Raw genomic sequence first — 16,362 nt, forward strand, 5'->3', positions numbered from 1 at the left:
GGATATAATTTCAAAATGTATTTCAATTGGTTTGTAGAATAATTGAAATATTTAAATTTTTGCGATGGAAATATAAAAAGTTTGCTAGCCACTGTGTGTTTTGTTTTGGTTACTCTTACGACAGTGGAAGGAGGAGTGTCAACATCGCTTATGTTTGTGCGCATGACTGACTTATTTTTTTCATGGTCACAGAATTAAATAACTAGAAGTACCAGTTGCAGTATGGTTGCAAAAACTTTTAAATATTTAGTTAATTTATTGAATATTTTAAAAATTTGAGATTTGGACGGGTATATGAGTATACAAAATATTTTCGTCACAAATCGCCAGCTTTACAGACAAGAATTTACAATCTCCCTACAACAGCTGATCGCTTTAGCGTTTCAGTCTGTTCTAGGTGTCTGTTACAGGTTTTCTGTGGTACAAACGTGTTGTCATTCCAAATTCTATTTATATAATAATGTGAAACCCCGCATCTGACAGATTCAGATAATTCGAATTGTTTTTGTTGTTTTTCCGTAAACACTCTGGTTTATTCTCCCGTGAGTAATCCTGGTTAGTTTCTGATAGTGGATTTCTCTACCCCATTATGAGATTCTTTGAGGGCATGTCGGTGAGTTATCTACAGTATGCCCCGGATTGAGTTCACAAGAGGGAATAAAAGTTTATTTTCCATTTTACAAAAAAATGACAAAGGAATAACATTTTTTGCTTATTTCAAAACAGATAAATCTGCAATTAAAATTTCAAAATTATTAGTTTGTACTCTTAAAATTAATTTTTTCATTATTTTTTTTTATTAAATTTTGTAATCGTATCTAAATAATAGCAGGCTGTGGATTCACAATATCAAATAGTGCGTTAAAGATTAAAGAAAAATTTACCCAATAATGTGTAAGTATTAAAAAATTTGAAAAAAATGGAATTGCATCCTTAACAGAAATTGAGAAAATTCGAAACAGTCTTAAAGAATTACGAGTTAGAATTGAACTATGTGCTAAAACAGGTAATAAGTCAATCAAATAGTGGAAATTGGTTTGAGTTAAGGAACAAATTTCATTCCTTTGACATTTTTTACAAAATTAAAAATAAAAAAGTTCTTCGTTATTTTTTGTTTTTTTCGATTTTAAGAACACAGCTTCATAATATTAAAGTTTTAATTAAAGATTTATTTATTTTAAATTAAGCAAAAAATATTATTCCTTTGCCATTTTTTTTGTAAAATGAAAAATAACATTTTTTTCCCTCTTGTGAACTCAATCGGGGGACATACTGTATGTTATAAGTATTCTGCAACTCTACTCTAATTACCAAGGGTCACAGGTATTTAATGGCTTAACATAATCGTTGGTGATAAATGCCATTGCCCCTTCGTATTCGTCAAAATGCAAAAAAAAAACTTTTCATAATCACCAAACATACCTACACCACTATTTCGAAAAATTAGTTCTACATTTTAGGAACACCCCTAAAATCATATTTAATTTTAAAGGTAAAAAATTGAAGATTTGCACACATTTTATAGTTGATAAAGCTCTAGAATCTGACAAAAATTTGTTTATCGCTGATCGTTTGGCGTCGCGACTTCTAGCAAATGTAATTTTTGGACCATTTTCGAGTTTGTGTGGAAACAATCGCCAACTCAAATTTATTTCAAAATGTACAACTAGGTAAAGTGCAGTTCATTGCTATCAGTACGTCCACTCTCCTGTGTAAATTTTCGAAAATTTTTGGGTGTAAATCAGGCTTTCAATTCTTTAGGAAAAAAATTAGAGGAAAATAAAATGTAGCGATTTTTGATGTTAACATGTTGTCAAAGTTGAGAGTACTAATCAATAACTAATTAAAAAGTTATTGCAAAAGAATGATTTTAATAGAGATTTTGGCAATGTTGTTCAAGGCGAGGAGACCTAGGCAACGTTGCCGGCTGTAAAATAAAGTGTTTAAAAAAAGTACTTTACGTTTACACCAAACTATGTCAACCTGTATAACTTCTTGTGTCAAAATGTCATCTATCCTTTAATTCGCTTCAGATTGCCACAAAAGTCTGGTGGGTTTGTTGCTTTTTCTTTAAAATAAAAACTGTTTTTTTTTAAACAGTTGAATTATTTTCACAAACACTCAAAAATTGCTAAATGTGCAATGTTGCAATGACAAACAATATTTTTCTATTTCGCGTTCATAATGAAGATATTTCGATACGCGTTTGAACGTATTTCGGTATCGTAATGGACCAATCCCGTGCCGATATTTCCAGGAACATTTATTTTTGTTAGGTTTGCAGCAGACAAACCGTCAACCTGCCGTCAACTTTGACAATTTAGATTTTGGTTTTGATAAACCATGATAAATCGATCAATACACCATTATTTCTTGTTGTACTTGGCTTAATAATTTATCGGAGAAAAACTCTTTGCATGCAAGAGAGCCATCATGATCATGATCAACATCTTCGCTCTCTTGGCTCCTTTGCGCTCCGATAACCTCAAAACGTCACACCTGTCAAACTAACTGAAATTGGATTTGGCTACTTCGAATTTTTTTTCCCAACATTTTGCGAATGCCAACTACCCTAAAATTCCCTAGATTTCGAAATCAAGTTTTTTCGTTTAAAATAAGGCGAAATAGAAAAAATAGCGTATGATACTTGTTCATAATGCATTTTACCGCACTTACTTACTACATGCGTGCGGCAAAGTGTTTATTATGAAACGCGTTTCATAATATACTATTTTTATCTTGTATGAAATTCACAATTTTTTGGAATTCTGTTTGTTTTTCGCATTTTTTATGTTCCTAATGCCTGGGCACTGGGCCAAAACTTTCTTAGTTCAAATGAAAGATACTTATTATAGAATATTATGTATTTGCAAAATGTGCATCAACATCTTATGTAGTAAGATGACGTTTATTACCCCACTTTTCTAAACCTTTATCTTCAAACATCGTAAAGATAACATGCATTCGTCATTTGTTTGTAGAAAAACATCAGCTGCAAAATCTATTGTTCTACATTTTTCTCTTTTTAGGAAATGGCTTTCAATGAATCCGAGAACTACATTTGGAACACTGAGTGCAAAAATGAATGTCTTGGCGAAGGCACTTTTGGAAAAGTTTATCGTGGTGTTCATAAAAGGACTGGTGACAAGGTAGCTGTGAAAGTGTTTAAATTTCCCACAAAATCATTCTCTCAAGAAATTAAAATGCTGCAAAGTTTGGATCATGAATATGTTATAAAACTGCATGCCATCGAAATTGAACGAAACAATAATATTGAAGTTATGGTTATGGAGTTATGCAATGGAGGAAGCTTGATGAATTTTTTAAGTCAACCTGAAAATTCCTTTGGATTGTTGGATTGTGAATTTTTACGGGTTTTTGAACATTTGTCTGGCGGATTGGAGTATCTGAAAAGGCATGATGTTATACATCGGGATGTCAAACCAGGTAAAATTATATTGTGGTAATACGTTAGATATAAGAAACAAAAACCGACAAAAATGGTAACAGACTTTGCTTTCTACAAGGTACGTTCATTAATAACAAAGATATTGGATTAGCAATACTGATATTGACCTTAATCAAATAAAATGTATCTCTAGTTGGCTGGCACCAGAATGGCACCATGGAAATTTGGCCATACGTTACACAAAACATATGCAACAAGAATTTTTATTTCCGTCTCTACCTATTACATTTATTCCTATCGCTGATACGCTTATGCAGTATTGTTTCTCTCGCCTGGATGGAACCAATCAGAGATCATGACGTAGATCGTTACTCGAATTTCAAATGGCAAATCCAAATTGTCATAGCTAAAGTCAATAAAGAACTTTGAATGCAAAGTTTTGTGAATTTAAAGGTTCTAGACGTTATTTCTCTTGTATGTTGCTAAATTTTGTGACAAAGTTCTTTCATCACTAGTTTGATTTTGTTTTGCTGTCTTTTATTGTTGAAACTTTTATTCCTTAATAGACCAAAGCTCCTCTACATCAAGTGGATACTCCAATTCAAGACTCTATAATTAAACGATATTGATACAATTCTCAGTGTGCATAACATAGTTTTCTTTAGGCTGAAAGTCAAACACTAATGACAAAATCAGAATTACCAACGTGTGACTAACACTTTTCTAGTCTGACACCAGAAATCTGGCAAAATGGAAAAGCTAATTCAAACAGCCTAGACTAATTGTAAGAACATAGAAAACTTTACATTAGACCCAGACTTCTGAAGAAGAAAATGCAGTAGGCGTCTTTTCAGATGTATTTGCAACTATTTACATCAATTTGATTTTGTTCTCGTCAGTGTAAGAAAAGAGGCAGTCTTCTCTTGGACTGCCACGATCTTCTTTTACTTCTTTCTGCTCATTGTCAACCTTTATGCCTCTGTCCAAATCTTAAACATAATCTTATTTGTTACAACGCCACAGGTTTCCTTGCGTGTTCCTCTTTCTTTTCTTACTTGTCGTCAGGAATGTTCATATTTTGTTAACCAGTTCTGAGCTTCATATTCTTTTGGTGTTCTCAACAATCCAATTGTCCATTTCTAATGTATTTTTCTACTGCTTCCATTTATATTTTTTTAATACCTTAAAGTTGAAGTTTCTCCATTCATCCAACTTAGTTAGATACACCTTGGATTTTTATTAACTAGGATATCTCTTTCACTTGAATCTTGCTCTTTTCTCTCTTAGTCAAAATCCATGCTTTTCTTTCTCTCCGTACGTTTGGTGACTTCCGTTGTATTATAAATCATTTGCTAAAAGCATAATAATACACTTTCTTTGCACTTTGTAGTCTGTGGTTGATTTTCATACCTTGCTTCTCAATTCCTCCACAGATGACTTTGTTCAGAAACATGCCAGTTGTAATATTCCATCGATTTATATTTCACTAGTTAGCCCTTAATTTGTACCATTTCTATTCTTCGCTTATTACAAAATCTGTTTCTACAATTGTCGCACTAATTTGTTCAACTCACTGTTTGAACTCACTTTCTGTCGTCTATAGTATGCGACGTCGGTGGTTTTATGGTGCTAAAGAACTTGTTGTGTTACAGTACGTTGGATTACTCATTTTGCTGTGAACATCACAATTTTTGTCAATCTGTTTGTCAATTTTAAAATTAGCCAATCAAAAACTCTCCATCCTGGCGAGAGAGCTAAGTATACATTGTATCTAGTGAATGCGTGCAACAGACAAGGACGAAAGTTGTAAAGCTAGTCGTAGATATGTTTCTGGCTGGCACCTTCTAATGTGTGTTTTAGCTATTCAAATTGTAAACGATTTCTCTAACTGAGTAAGCAAAAAATTTGAAAATTATATTATAACATTTACGGTATACAGGTGTCCCAGAACTCATGACCCATAGAGCAAGGGGAGGTGCCGGCAGCAATGCAGATGGTAAATTTCAAAACAAAAATTGATTAAGTTTAATAGTATTCAAGAAAGGATTAAAAAATTAACAACCAATCCTGAAAGCTTATTCTAGAAGTGGAGTAAAATGCCATCCCAATTTCCTAGGCAACGAGAGTCTGACCAATGGACGACAGTATGTGTCCATAGTTACCGATGTTCAAATTCTGTTCAGCTTCCGGATTGGCTACCGTTTTTTTGTCTTAACTCGATTATTTTTTGAGCTAGAAAATTTTTGTTTTGAAATTTTGGTTCAGAATTGTTGCCTCTATAAGCCTTTTTTCTCTGGGTCACGAGTTCTGGGACAGCCTGTATTATGTGATAAAATTCTCATCTGGCTTTGAAGTTTTAAGTCATGTCTTTGATTGAAGAAATAATTAAGGTAATTGAGGATAAGTTTTCATTTCAATTATTGATCACCTATTATCTGTTCAGCTTTTGTTTTTAATATTCCAAAATTTGAGGTTTTCAAGTTTAAGATTTAGGGAAACTTACAATTATTACTGTAATCTTGAAACTCTCAGTTATAAATAAATTTAATGTTTACATTGTTTTCGGGCGATGTGTTTATGTCTCTAGTATGATACGATACAAACCGGTTTATCTATAAATGGATTAAGGTTGATTAAGACACATGAGAAAATATTGGGCCTCTTAAAAATAAAATATACCTGTACTGATATCTTAAAATTGATTTTTCCGGTTTTCTTTAATTTTCTAGGTTTTCTGTAGCGTCGTCCATTCCTTAATTTTTTTTTATTTTTTTATGATGCTCTTGAAATTCTGCCTAATTTTCTGTAATTTCTTTTGTATTAGAGTTTCTAGTTTGTTTTAGATCAGTGTTTTTCAAACTTTTTGAATACACGACCCCCTTTCCAGGCTAAAAATTCTGGCGACCCCCTTGTTGGGCCATAGAAAGACAAAACTAGTAACATAATTAAAATATTAGCCCATCCTTCTCACTAAAATTGTGTTTTACTGTAGTGAACCATGTTGAACCTTGACTTTATTCTTTTGTCGGCGACCTGCCGATCAAGCCTCGGGGGTCGCGACCCACAGTTTTAGATGAATAGTAAATCCTCTTAATTTCTATAGATCTCCTGGTTTTACTTTGGGTTTGCTTCAATTGTCCTTATTTCTATGTTTTAAAAATCTTATAAATTGTTTAGATTTTCTTGAAATGTTTTGAGTTTCTGGACTCTTCGGAAATTCTAGTCTTCTTGTATTCAATCCAATTTATTCTCTTTACATTTTTTTACGATTATTTTAAAAATTTTCTTGGATTGTCTGAAATTGTTTATGTTTTGATTTTTCTTAGATTGTCGTTAGTCTCGATTTATGTTAATGTTCTATTCTCTTTTCTCTACATTATCTTTTTTCTTTAATACTCCCTCTGTTTGAAAATAAATATCCAATTTGAACTTTTTATCTGTTCGAAAATAAATGTCCACTTTTAAAAAAATATGTACAAGGTGTTTATAAATGTTTCTAGCATCAAGGGTGACTTTGGAATTCCTGCCGTGCACTATTTTACCGCTTTGTTTTCAGGCTGATTATAACTATCTTGAAAATTATTTATAATGTTACTTAAGTCCATGACGTTTCAGTTACAGTTTTGTGTTCAAGTTTTTGATTTTTAAGATTTAAACCACAACAAGAACAGTTTTCTTCTCAAAACTTACTTTGCTCTATGATTGAGGTTAACTACAAATGTCAGTTGAAAAATCTAAACCCACATTTATAATGAGCGGCAAATTTCTTTTTGACATTTCTTAGCCACCCTTGATGCTAGAAACATTTATAAACACCTTGTATTTCTGTCACAATTCATTATTATACAAAAATTTCCAATTATATTGCTTATAAACAATTATAAACACATACTGCAATAGAAAATCATTCAACAATTGAATTTTTAGCATTCTTGATTAAAATGTACTTTAGAATAACCTTTTTGTTTGCTTGTAAAAAGTACCGCTACACAAATTCCTTAAATTTTCGTTTGCAGTTTCCATATTCTCTTCAAACCGGTATTTTAATTTTTCAGTCCAATTGACGAACAAATGAATTATTTATTACGGGTGGAAAAACGCAACAACTGCCACATTTGCACGCACTGTCACATTAAATATGGATGTAACTGTCAGTGATAGTTGTTTTCAAATCTTCCTTAACAAAACTTTATTTCAAAAAAAAAAATTAAATTTGGAGACTTATTTCCGAACAGAGGGAGTATTTATTAAATTCTGGGTTTTGTTAAAATTTTTAAGACTTAAAATTCTTATTGAATTTTCTTTGTATTCTCTTGTTTTTTTCAATTCTTTTTATATCATTATAAAACTTTATATTATATTGTCCTCAGATCGTCGATTTACAATTATGTAAAATCTTTTGGTATTCTTTCAACATTTTCTTTAAAATCTTTGATAAGGCGAGGCTTGAATTCTCATAATTTAGTGATTCTTAAACTTTGTATTTATGAATTCTCTAAGGTTCTTCGATGTTATATTTTAGATTATTTTCGATAATTTTTAATTGATTTAAGAAGCACATACTTTATTCAAATCATTTAAAAAAATCTTCTGAAGTTCTTAGAGTTATTATATTTTGTAGATCCTTGATTACTTTTAGCTTTAGATTCTTTAATTCTGCTTTGGATTCTTCATATTTTCTCTTGATACTCTAAATTTTCTTTATTTAGGTACTCTTTGGATTTTTTATACTTTCTTTTTAGATTTTTCTTAATTTTATATTTACTTTTTAGATTTTCTGACTTTACAGTATGTCTAGATTTTCAAATTTATTCCGATTTTTCTTGCCATTTTCAAGTTTTTGTTTATGTTCTATGTATCTACAATTTTACTAGATTTTCCTTACATTCTCAATATGTTCTTTGGACTTTATGAATACAGGGTGATTTTGAAATAGAAGCGGAAAAAATCATGGCTTTACGGAAATACGGAGAAGACGTTTTCGGTGATTTTTATTAATTTTAAGGTAGAGGTAAAAATTCCAAAATCCCGACCTTACTCGGCGCCACTGATATGCACAAAATAATCTAATCTTAACAACAACGCAGAGCATTTTGTTCGTTAATAATGTACCTATGCATAGTAACCTTAGTAATCATTGGCGTAGCATTAAAATTGGAATCAATTTCTTTTATTTTTTTCTTAAAACTGAAACAGCAATTCAAAAAACGAAACCTGCCAAATTCCTTCATTTACAGTAAGCTGTAATGGATTTTTTCCGCCTCTATTTCAAAATCACCTTGTAAATTCTGTATGTTTTTAATTTTTCTTATGATTCTCTTTAAATTTGTTTTGCATTTCTTTTTACCATTTCGAATCAAACCAGTGCAAACCAGAGGTGTAAAGTTTGGCGAACCTTTTCCTATGACAGAGCACCGCGGCCAGTAAATAAATAAAAAAAATAAATCCTCATCTGTTGGCAAAACTTTTAAACACTCATTTTTTGTTCCAGACAATATAATGCGCCACATTCACAATGATGGGCGAGTCATATACAAGCTCGCCGATTTTGGTACAGCCCGGGAACTTCCGGAAGGTCAAAACTTCTTCTCTTTGCACGGAACCGAACATTACCTAAATCCCCAAATTTTCAAAGTGTGCTTTTTCGGAGACGACCGCTTTCCCCGAAAATTTGGACCAGACAATGATTTATGGTCCATTGGTGTTACTCTATACCAAATCGCCACTGGTGTTTTGCCATTTCGAGTACAAGATCGGCATGCAATGTTAATGGTCTACAAGGAATTGGCCCTTAATAAAGAAGTTATTTCTGCATTTCAAGTGGATGACAAAATACAATATCATACTGAACTACCACAAACCAGTCGCTTGAGTCTTGGATTGAAGACATTGATCGTACCTATAATTGCCGGTCTGTTCAGGCAAGACTCGAAAATGCAGTGGACTTTTACGCAGTATTATGAACACGTTTTAGAGGTACTTTCACGAAAAGTAATTAATGTGTTTTATGTCAACAAAATGCAAAGACTGAAAGTGTACGTCAAACCACACGATGCATTTAAGGACTTCAAACACGACCTTCAGCAACAAACGAGTGTCAATGAAGACGACCAAGTTTTTCTGTACAAAAAGACTCTCATTGTCAATTGCTTTGACGATTTTGAGGCCACCGACTCAGAGTACGTCTTCTTGTTTGATAGGAGAGACACTCACGTGCAGCCCGTCAGCAACATTCAATTGAATTTCCAAGTGCTATCAAATTTCCATCAAAAATTCACAACGGCTTCTCATGAAGAAGAGCCGCGACTGTCGTACCTTGCATCGAAAGATTTAAGTCTGTGCAAAACTCTAATGGAGTATCAATGCTCCGTTTGTAAGCTTTTTGATACGTTCATTAAAGATTTCAATGTGTACTGCAACGAAGAACAAAAGGATCTGCATAAAGTTTACAAGATATTACTAGAAAAATATTCGAGCGTCAAGAGTCAAGTAAAAATTTTTAACAAACTCCAACACCTGTCTAAATCACCTGAAGGCAATTTCATCGAGCAGTTCCAAATGGTGACGACTAATTTCACCGATCAAGCGTCCAAATTATTTGATTCTCTCTCCGCTGCCACGAAATCGCCGAAATTAAATGGAACTCACGACTCGTATCTCAGGATTGTTGATACAGAGTTGATGGATATGAGTGATATAAGACAGCAATTATTCCCTTTTACGACAAACAAACAGTTGCATGACTACCAGAAGATAAAATTCAGTCGTTGTGTTAGACTGATCATGGAAATTTTAACAGACAAAATGGAGCCGGATTTCGATAAGTTTGTTAATGACGTAAAGTCTTGGTATGTCGACACATTTTTTTCTCAGCTCAGACAATTGAGCGATTTAAAGAGGCAGACTCATTTGTATGGAAATGAACTGAAAAACTTCGAGAAAGAAGTTGAATCTCAAAATAATGAAAATTTGAAAGGGATTGTTGCGACTCGTAAAGCTGGGTTTAATAAGGACAAACTTCGAGAGCTTCTGACTAATTATAAACAAAACACATTGGATATGAAGAGTATTATAGAAGAAAATGTTCGCTTGATTGAACAAATGCGTGAACTAGTTCTTACTGTGGATGCGAATGTTGCGGAGGACATTGAGGAATCCTTTGTGTGAACTGCATTACGTTTTATGTAATAAATTTTCTAAATATGTCTAAACTTCTTTAATTTTTTTATCATCTAGAGGCCGCCAATTTTTCTTCCAATTTCAAGCTGCAAATTGCAACTTATACATACAATAGAAGGCCAGCATCCAGTGTGCTCTGAAAAACAAAAGGATGAACTCGGAGACATTTGGCACTAACCTCAAGTAGTGAACAATTTTACAATGGAGTGCGGGCACTACCGCCTGTAAAGTATGCAGCCTCCCACTCTGGAGGATCAACAAACCGTGCCGGTCCATTTAAATACCATTGACAGCGTTGTTTAGATGCAGTATTTAATTATTTTTTACTGTGTTTTTACTATGGTTGAGTTGAAATCTTTTAATATGTATTATCTATACTGCCATTGAGTAGTAATTGTTTATTTTAGGGCAGTTTTGGCGTAATTAGTGGTCTAAAAAGGCCAACGAATGAAGATTTTCCAAATTTGATATTTTGAAAATCGCAAAATAAAGTTACAGGCGTTTGTCGCTTGACGATAAAAATTAAAATAAAATTGAAATACCTGCAGATTAGACGAAAAAAATAATACAGTGCTTTGTACTTTAAATGAATAAGCTTTCATCTTCCTTAATTTTAGAAGAAAGAATTTGGAAATGATAGATTGTCCACGAGTTTTTGAATAAAGTGAACTTTTCCTTGGTGTTGGACATCCTCGATTTTTAAGAAAAGTTGCTTAGAAGACATTCCTTACACAACTTCAACTAAAAATTCTTATTTCGATTTCTTTTAAACATTAAACTCTTTAAATTTGATCGTTACTTATTGATATTCTGTTCATTTCTGCTAAATAAATGATTTTGTTTATTTTTTAATTCGCATAAAATTAACTCAAAATTTAAAGTTAAAAGTGGTTCAAAATTGTGTAAGAGAGCATGGACATCATTGTATGCACTAAAAAATTCATGGCTCATTTTGGTTCGTCATTTCCTATTGTACAATGTATTACTGCTTAAAAGAACTTATGTATGTGATAAAATAAAAATTGGAATTTTTTCGTTTAAAAACTCCTCATTTGGTAAAAATGAATTAAAAATTCAATTCTAAGCAACCCCCCTTCTCTTAGAATAATACCTAACTTCTAAAGATATTCCTAACGCGAAGTAAATTACAAGAAAATAGCTTTATTTAAAAAATCCTAATAGATTGAATTTGCCATATCTGCTGTATTTAGTATCGTCATGGATTTTGCAAAGTTGCATATAAATATCCCTAAAAAAACTGCGATATTATGTACGAAGCGATCAGTTGAATTGTTTAACTACTAAATACAAGGTTTTTATAAATGTTTCTAGCATCGCTCGTTACTAATGTGGGTTTAGATTTTTCAACTGACATTTGTAGTTAACCTCAATCATTGAACAAAGTTAGTTTTGAAAACAAACTGTTCAAGTTGTGGTGTAAAGCCCGAAAATCTAAAATTTTGACACAAAACCGTAATTGAAAAGTCGTAGACGTAAGCGACATTTGAAATAATTGTGAACATAGTTATATTCACTATGAAAACAAAGCGGCAAAATAACGCATGACAGGAATTTCAAAGCCCCCCGTGAAGCTAGAAACATTTAAACACCTTGTGTAAGAGCGTACTTATTTGCATTTTTTTTATTTACTTTTAATTAAAAAATAAATTTTATACTCCTAGTCAAAAATTTCAGACACGTGTAAAGCAGGCTGACCATCCACTCACGGATTTATGGCTGGATAAAGAAGCAACTTTTAAAATTCACTGTTGCCTTTACTATCCATTTTCCTAAAAAAAATAAAACGGAGATTATCGGGTCGATTTCAAGTCACTGCGTTAACGCAAATTTGCAACCGTTGCCAAGGTATGAGCAATGTGATTGGCGTTGCTATGTTTCAAATGGGATTTGCAGTAAAGCAAGTCACACTTGAAATCGACCTCATTGTCAAACATTTTTGTAGGTATTTAGCTTAAATTAAAACGAGTCGATAGCAAAAATTCAAAATCCACACGACAAACCTTGTAAAGATAACATGTCAAAAATCAAAGGACCAAAATTTTTTGCTCGAGACTATAGTTTCAATATAAATTCTAGTAAAACTAAGTAAATAACATCCAGAAACTCACTTAAGTCACATCACCCGTAGAATGGATTCTTGATGTATAAAAATTTGAAATTGATATTCATTAGGATTTTATATTCTTGCGATCGAAGAGTGGGAATTTGATTGTGACTTCTTGTTGCTGTTTTAGCTCTTCTACAGAAACAGTTAAAGTCTTAATTTTACACAAAGCCCTTTTTTCCCTCTGCTTCAACATCCTCACTTTGTGCCGTAAAAGTACAATTTCTTCTTTTAAAAAGTCTAAAGTACGTTGAGCTTGGCTAGGTGTGCTGAAATGGTCAACAGTCACCTCCAATGGAAAACGTGGTGGTTGAAGGACTATAAAAAAGTGTTTAATGCATCCTCCTTTTGGTTAATATTTTACCTTTTGGTGGTATCTGGAGACATTTCTGAGGAGTTTGTACGTTTCTAGGTCCTTGGATGCATAGATCTGCAGTTTGAGGCAGATTTGTAGATCCTTGGCCGCAGTTTTCTGGAGCTTGTGAAAGATTTGTAGATGTTTGGATACATTTTTCTGAAGATTGTGGAAGATTTCCACAATAACAGTGATCTCTTTGCAAAATTCCAACATCTTCTAATGTAACAGATGCAACTACTTTTTCTGTTTCACAAGTCCTTGGCTCCTCTTGTGAAGTAAAAGAAGGGGCCTGTGATGATGGAACTTTTTTTACCTCTTTTTCAATACCATCGACTTTAATGTTTTTAACTACTACAATAGCATGTTCGCTTGATGAGGTTGTCCCGTTAGCAAACGACCTAGAAGAAAGTTTGCAGTTTTATCTCCAAAACAAAAATACTTTTACTAAAACTTTTTTATTTTTAATAGGCTCAACTTGTGACAAGGAATTACTACACACTTTTTGTACATGCATTTCAAAAACAGCCTGTATAAAATGTTGTAAGATACACGCTTAAGAAGTGTCTATCGAGCTTGAAACCAGCCTAAACAATAAAAAATGACTTGAATCTTAAGTAACTGTACATACATTAAAGGAATCTAACAAAAATAAAGAATTTAGAGAAACTGGATCTGAGTCCTTCAGTAAGCCAACTGACACACTTGAGGTAATAACACATTCTACCTCAAAATGTTATAAACAATGTCATTATTAAAAAGAAAGTACAGTCGGTTTAGGTTGCAAGTGTTCACTTTGACGGTAATTTTTTTATTTAAGGTTGGAATCTTAATGAATTGGTTGGCATTATAATTCTCCCCAGAATGTGACATTTGTCAATTTTGACATAATATTTGCTGTGCATCAAAGTTACGTAATAAATTAGTGCGAGTCCTTAAACATGTTCCAAGTGAGGTGAAATTTTCCTCAGATGTGATTGCTGTTTAAAAATGGTACCAAACAAATTTAATTGCGACGCATTACAATGACAGAACTTACACGATCATCTTTTGTATAGCATATCCGGTGAGAGATTGGGATATTTCGACAGTTGACATATAGGTTGGCAGCAAATTATGCTACAAAATACACTAAAAACACTAAATTCCTACGCAAAATGGGTTGACAGGGTTGTCAGTAACTGGGGTTACTTTGTTATTTTAAATTTCGCGCGTATGGAACACTTTTTATTGCGTAGATTTAGTGACTTTTCTGTCATTCAAACTCTCACTGTACGAACTATACCCCAAAACAACACTGTCATTGCAACATTTGCAACAGGAACAAATTACGCGATGAAAATTTTAAAATTTGTGTCCTTGGATGGACATTTGCAACCTAAAGCAACTGTAAATAGGCCACAACTTAAGTAAAACAACTGAAAACGTCAAACATGTTTAAATCCAGTGGGATTTATAAAGAGCGTTTTTTTATTAAAAAACCACCAACACCGCAATCTTTCCCTGTATTATAGTTTATCCGGTGAGAGATTGGGAGATTTCGACAGTTGGTAGCAAATTATGCTACAAAATACACTAAAAACACTAAATTCCTACGCGAAATGGGTTGACAGGGTTGCATTGACTTTAACTAAATAACCTAGATGGTGCAAAGTGCCCGCCATGATGTTCCTACTCACCAGTCATATTGGAAATAGTGGATTCAAATTTAGGCAACCCGCAATTTTCGAGTGTAATGTTTTACTCTAAGTTTAAATAAACCACCGAAAAAAGTCTAAAGAAACATGCAAAATTTGATAAATTATGACTAAAGTTGTATACCCAACGATCAAAATTATCAATTAACAAGAGCTTTAATTAATAACTAGGTTTTATTTAACCATTTTAAAAATTTTCAAAATTGATCACTTCTACAATTTTAAATTATTTTTATACATTAAAATTATACATTATACATTATAAAAACTACAGACCAATTAGTATTTACACTCATTATCATTGGATTACGATAAAATGGAACTAGTTTATCAAAAATCACTGAGAATTCTACAACAAAGAAAAGAAAACAGACTACCATTGACTTCTTACAAATAAATTATTATTTAACTCATTATTTAATCAATAACGACGCTTGTCAACTTATTTTAATGCCATCGTTGAATAAACATCTTAGAAAAGTTATAATAACATTTTTTTTACCTTTTAAAATGTAAAACAAATTTTGCAATATAGGCAACATTTGATACGCCGGTGTATCAGATTTATATCATTGCATACACAAATGCTATTTCCAAGATGGCCCATGCTAGGAACACGGATTTCTACCCCCACCACTAGCTTTTCACCGTCTAGGTATATTATAACATGTCACTGCAGGGTTGTCAGTAACTGGGGTTATTTTGTTATTTTAAATATCGCGCGTATGGTACACTTTTTATCGCGTAGATTTAGTGACTTTTCTGTCATTCAATCTCTCACCGTACAAACTATACAACCGGCAACGTTGCCTAGGGAGATTTTTGGTGAGAAAATAGTTGTCAAATTTTTGACATTTCTGAAAATTAGGCAGTGTTTCCGTGAAAAACGTTTCTTTTGCAGCCCGTTGGATTGCAAATCAATGGATTTAATAGTGAAAAGACTTGGCACAGCCTAAAAGGCCGTTATGTGTAATCACATTGTCAATTAGGCAGCTAACCTATTTGATTTTATCACCAAAAAGTCACCATCGACGACGTTGCCGGTTGTAAAGTGGTGGGAGATTGCGGTGTTGGTGGTTTTTTAATAAAAAAACGGACTTTACAGGTTTACCAACTTTTTATCAAAAGTCATGGCCAGCCCAATTTTTTTAAATGATTGCAGGAAATTATTACCCTTTCTTTCTTTTTGGATTTCTAATACTGGGAACTGCATCAGGCTCATGTCACTGATCAGGCTTCAGATATTGCCTTGTTGGTCCAAAATACTTGAAAGAGTCAGAAAAATGTAATGAACAAACCCGAGCTGCCGATGAAGCGTTCACAAATTTATGAGGATCCAGTCCTAATGATTTTAACCAAAGTGTTCGTTTGGCGGGCTCTTTTGGCAATCTAAAAATAACCTATGATAACAAAAATTATCATTTAAATACATCCAAAATATTACATAAAAAGCGAAATATCAGGCCTGCGTGACATAGTACCGCAGCAAATGCAATGCATTTTATGTAGGTAGGTAATTAATAAATAAAACCAAAATTACCAAAACAAAAACATGTGATAACGACCAAGTGGACGAAATGTCATTTGTGGCATCCGA

At 32.8% G+C, this 16,362-nt stretch overlaps 2 protein-coding genes across 3 annotated transcripts; one reads left to right on the forward strand and one right to left on the reverse strand.

Moving 5' to 3' along the window:
* The first annotated feature begins 25 nt into the window (after positions 1-25).
* Positions 26-11,134, forward strand: LOC148180214 (serine/threonine-protein kinase TBK1-like). Of its 2 annotated transcripts, XM_088038670.1 has the most exons (4): positions 26-613; positions 3,030-3,447; positions 8,901-10,593; positions 10,646-11,134. In XM_088038670.1, exons 1-3 carry the CDS (start codon positions 590-592, stop codon positions 10,574-10,576), a joined length of 2,118 nt encoding a protein of 705 aa, XP_087894796.1. In that variant the 5' UTR covers positions 26-589; the 3' UTR covers positions 10,577-10,593; positions 10,646-11,134. The 2 variants fall into 2 exon arrangements, with proteins under 2 accessions (XP_087894796.1, XP_087894788.1); XM_088038662.1 differs by lacking the exon at positions 10,646-11,134 and having other exon boundaries at positions 8,901-10,620.
* Positions 11,135-11,682: 548 nt separating this feature from the next.
* On the reverse strand, positions 11,683-14,115 carry LOC148180215 (uncharacterized). Its single transcript, XM_088034509.1, has 3 exons — positions 14,108-14,115; positions 13,078-13,469; positions 11,683-13,031 (listed from the first exon to the last, which is right to left on the reverse strand). Exons 1-3 carry the CDS (start codon positions 14,113-14,115, stop codon positions 12,778-12,780), a joined length of 654 nt encoding a protein of 217 aa, XP_087890635.1. The 3' UTR covers positions 11,683-12,777.
* Positions 14,116-16,362: the final 2,247 nt, after the last annotated feature.

The sequence above is a fragment of the Gnatocerus cornutus genome, chromosome 1 (genome assembly GCF_029298725.1).
Source record: "Gnatocerus cornutus isolate USDA-ARS CGAHR chromosome 1, icGnaCorn1.1, whole genome shotgun sequence".
NCBI lineage: Eukaryota > Metazoa > Arthropoda > Insecta > Coleoptera > Tenebrionidae > Gnatocerus > Gnatocerus cornutus.

Excerpts from the sequence above, each read along its gene's own strand:
- LOC148180215 (XM_088034509.1), bottom strand. Across the intron at positions 13,032-13,077 it reads TCTCCAGATACCACCAAAAG|TCCTTCAACCACCACGTTTT; the intron begins GTAAAATATTAA and ends ACTTTTTTATAG.
- LOC148180214 (XM_088038670.1), top strand. The coding sequence starts at position 590 with ATGAGATTCTTTGAGGGCATGTCG. Across the intron at positions 614-3,029 it reads GATTCTTTGAGGGCATGTCG|GAAATGGCTTTCAATGAATC; the intron begins GTGAGTTATCTA and ends TTCTCTTTTTAG. Across the intron at positions 3,448-8,900 it reads ACATCGGGATGTCAAACCAG|ACAATATAATGCGCCACATT; the intron begins GTAAAATTATAT and ends TTTTTGTTCCAG.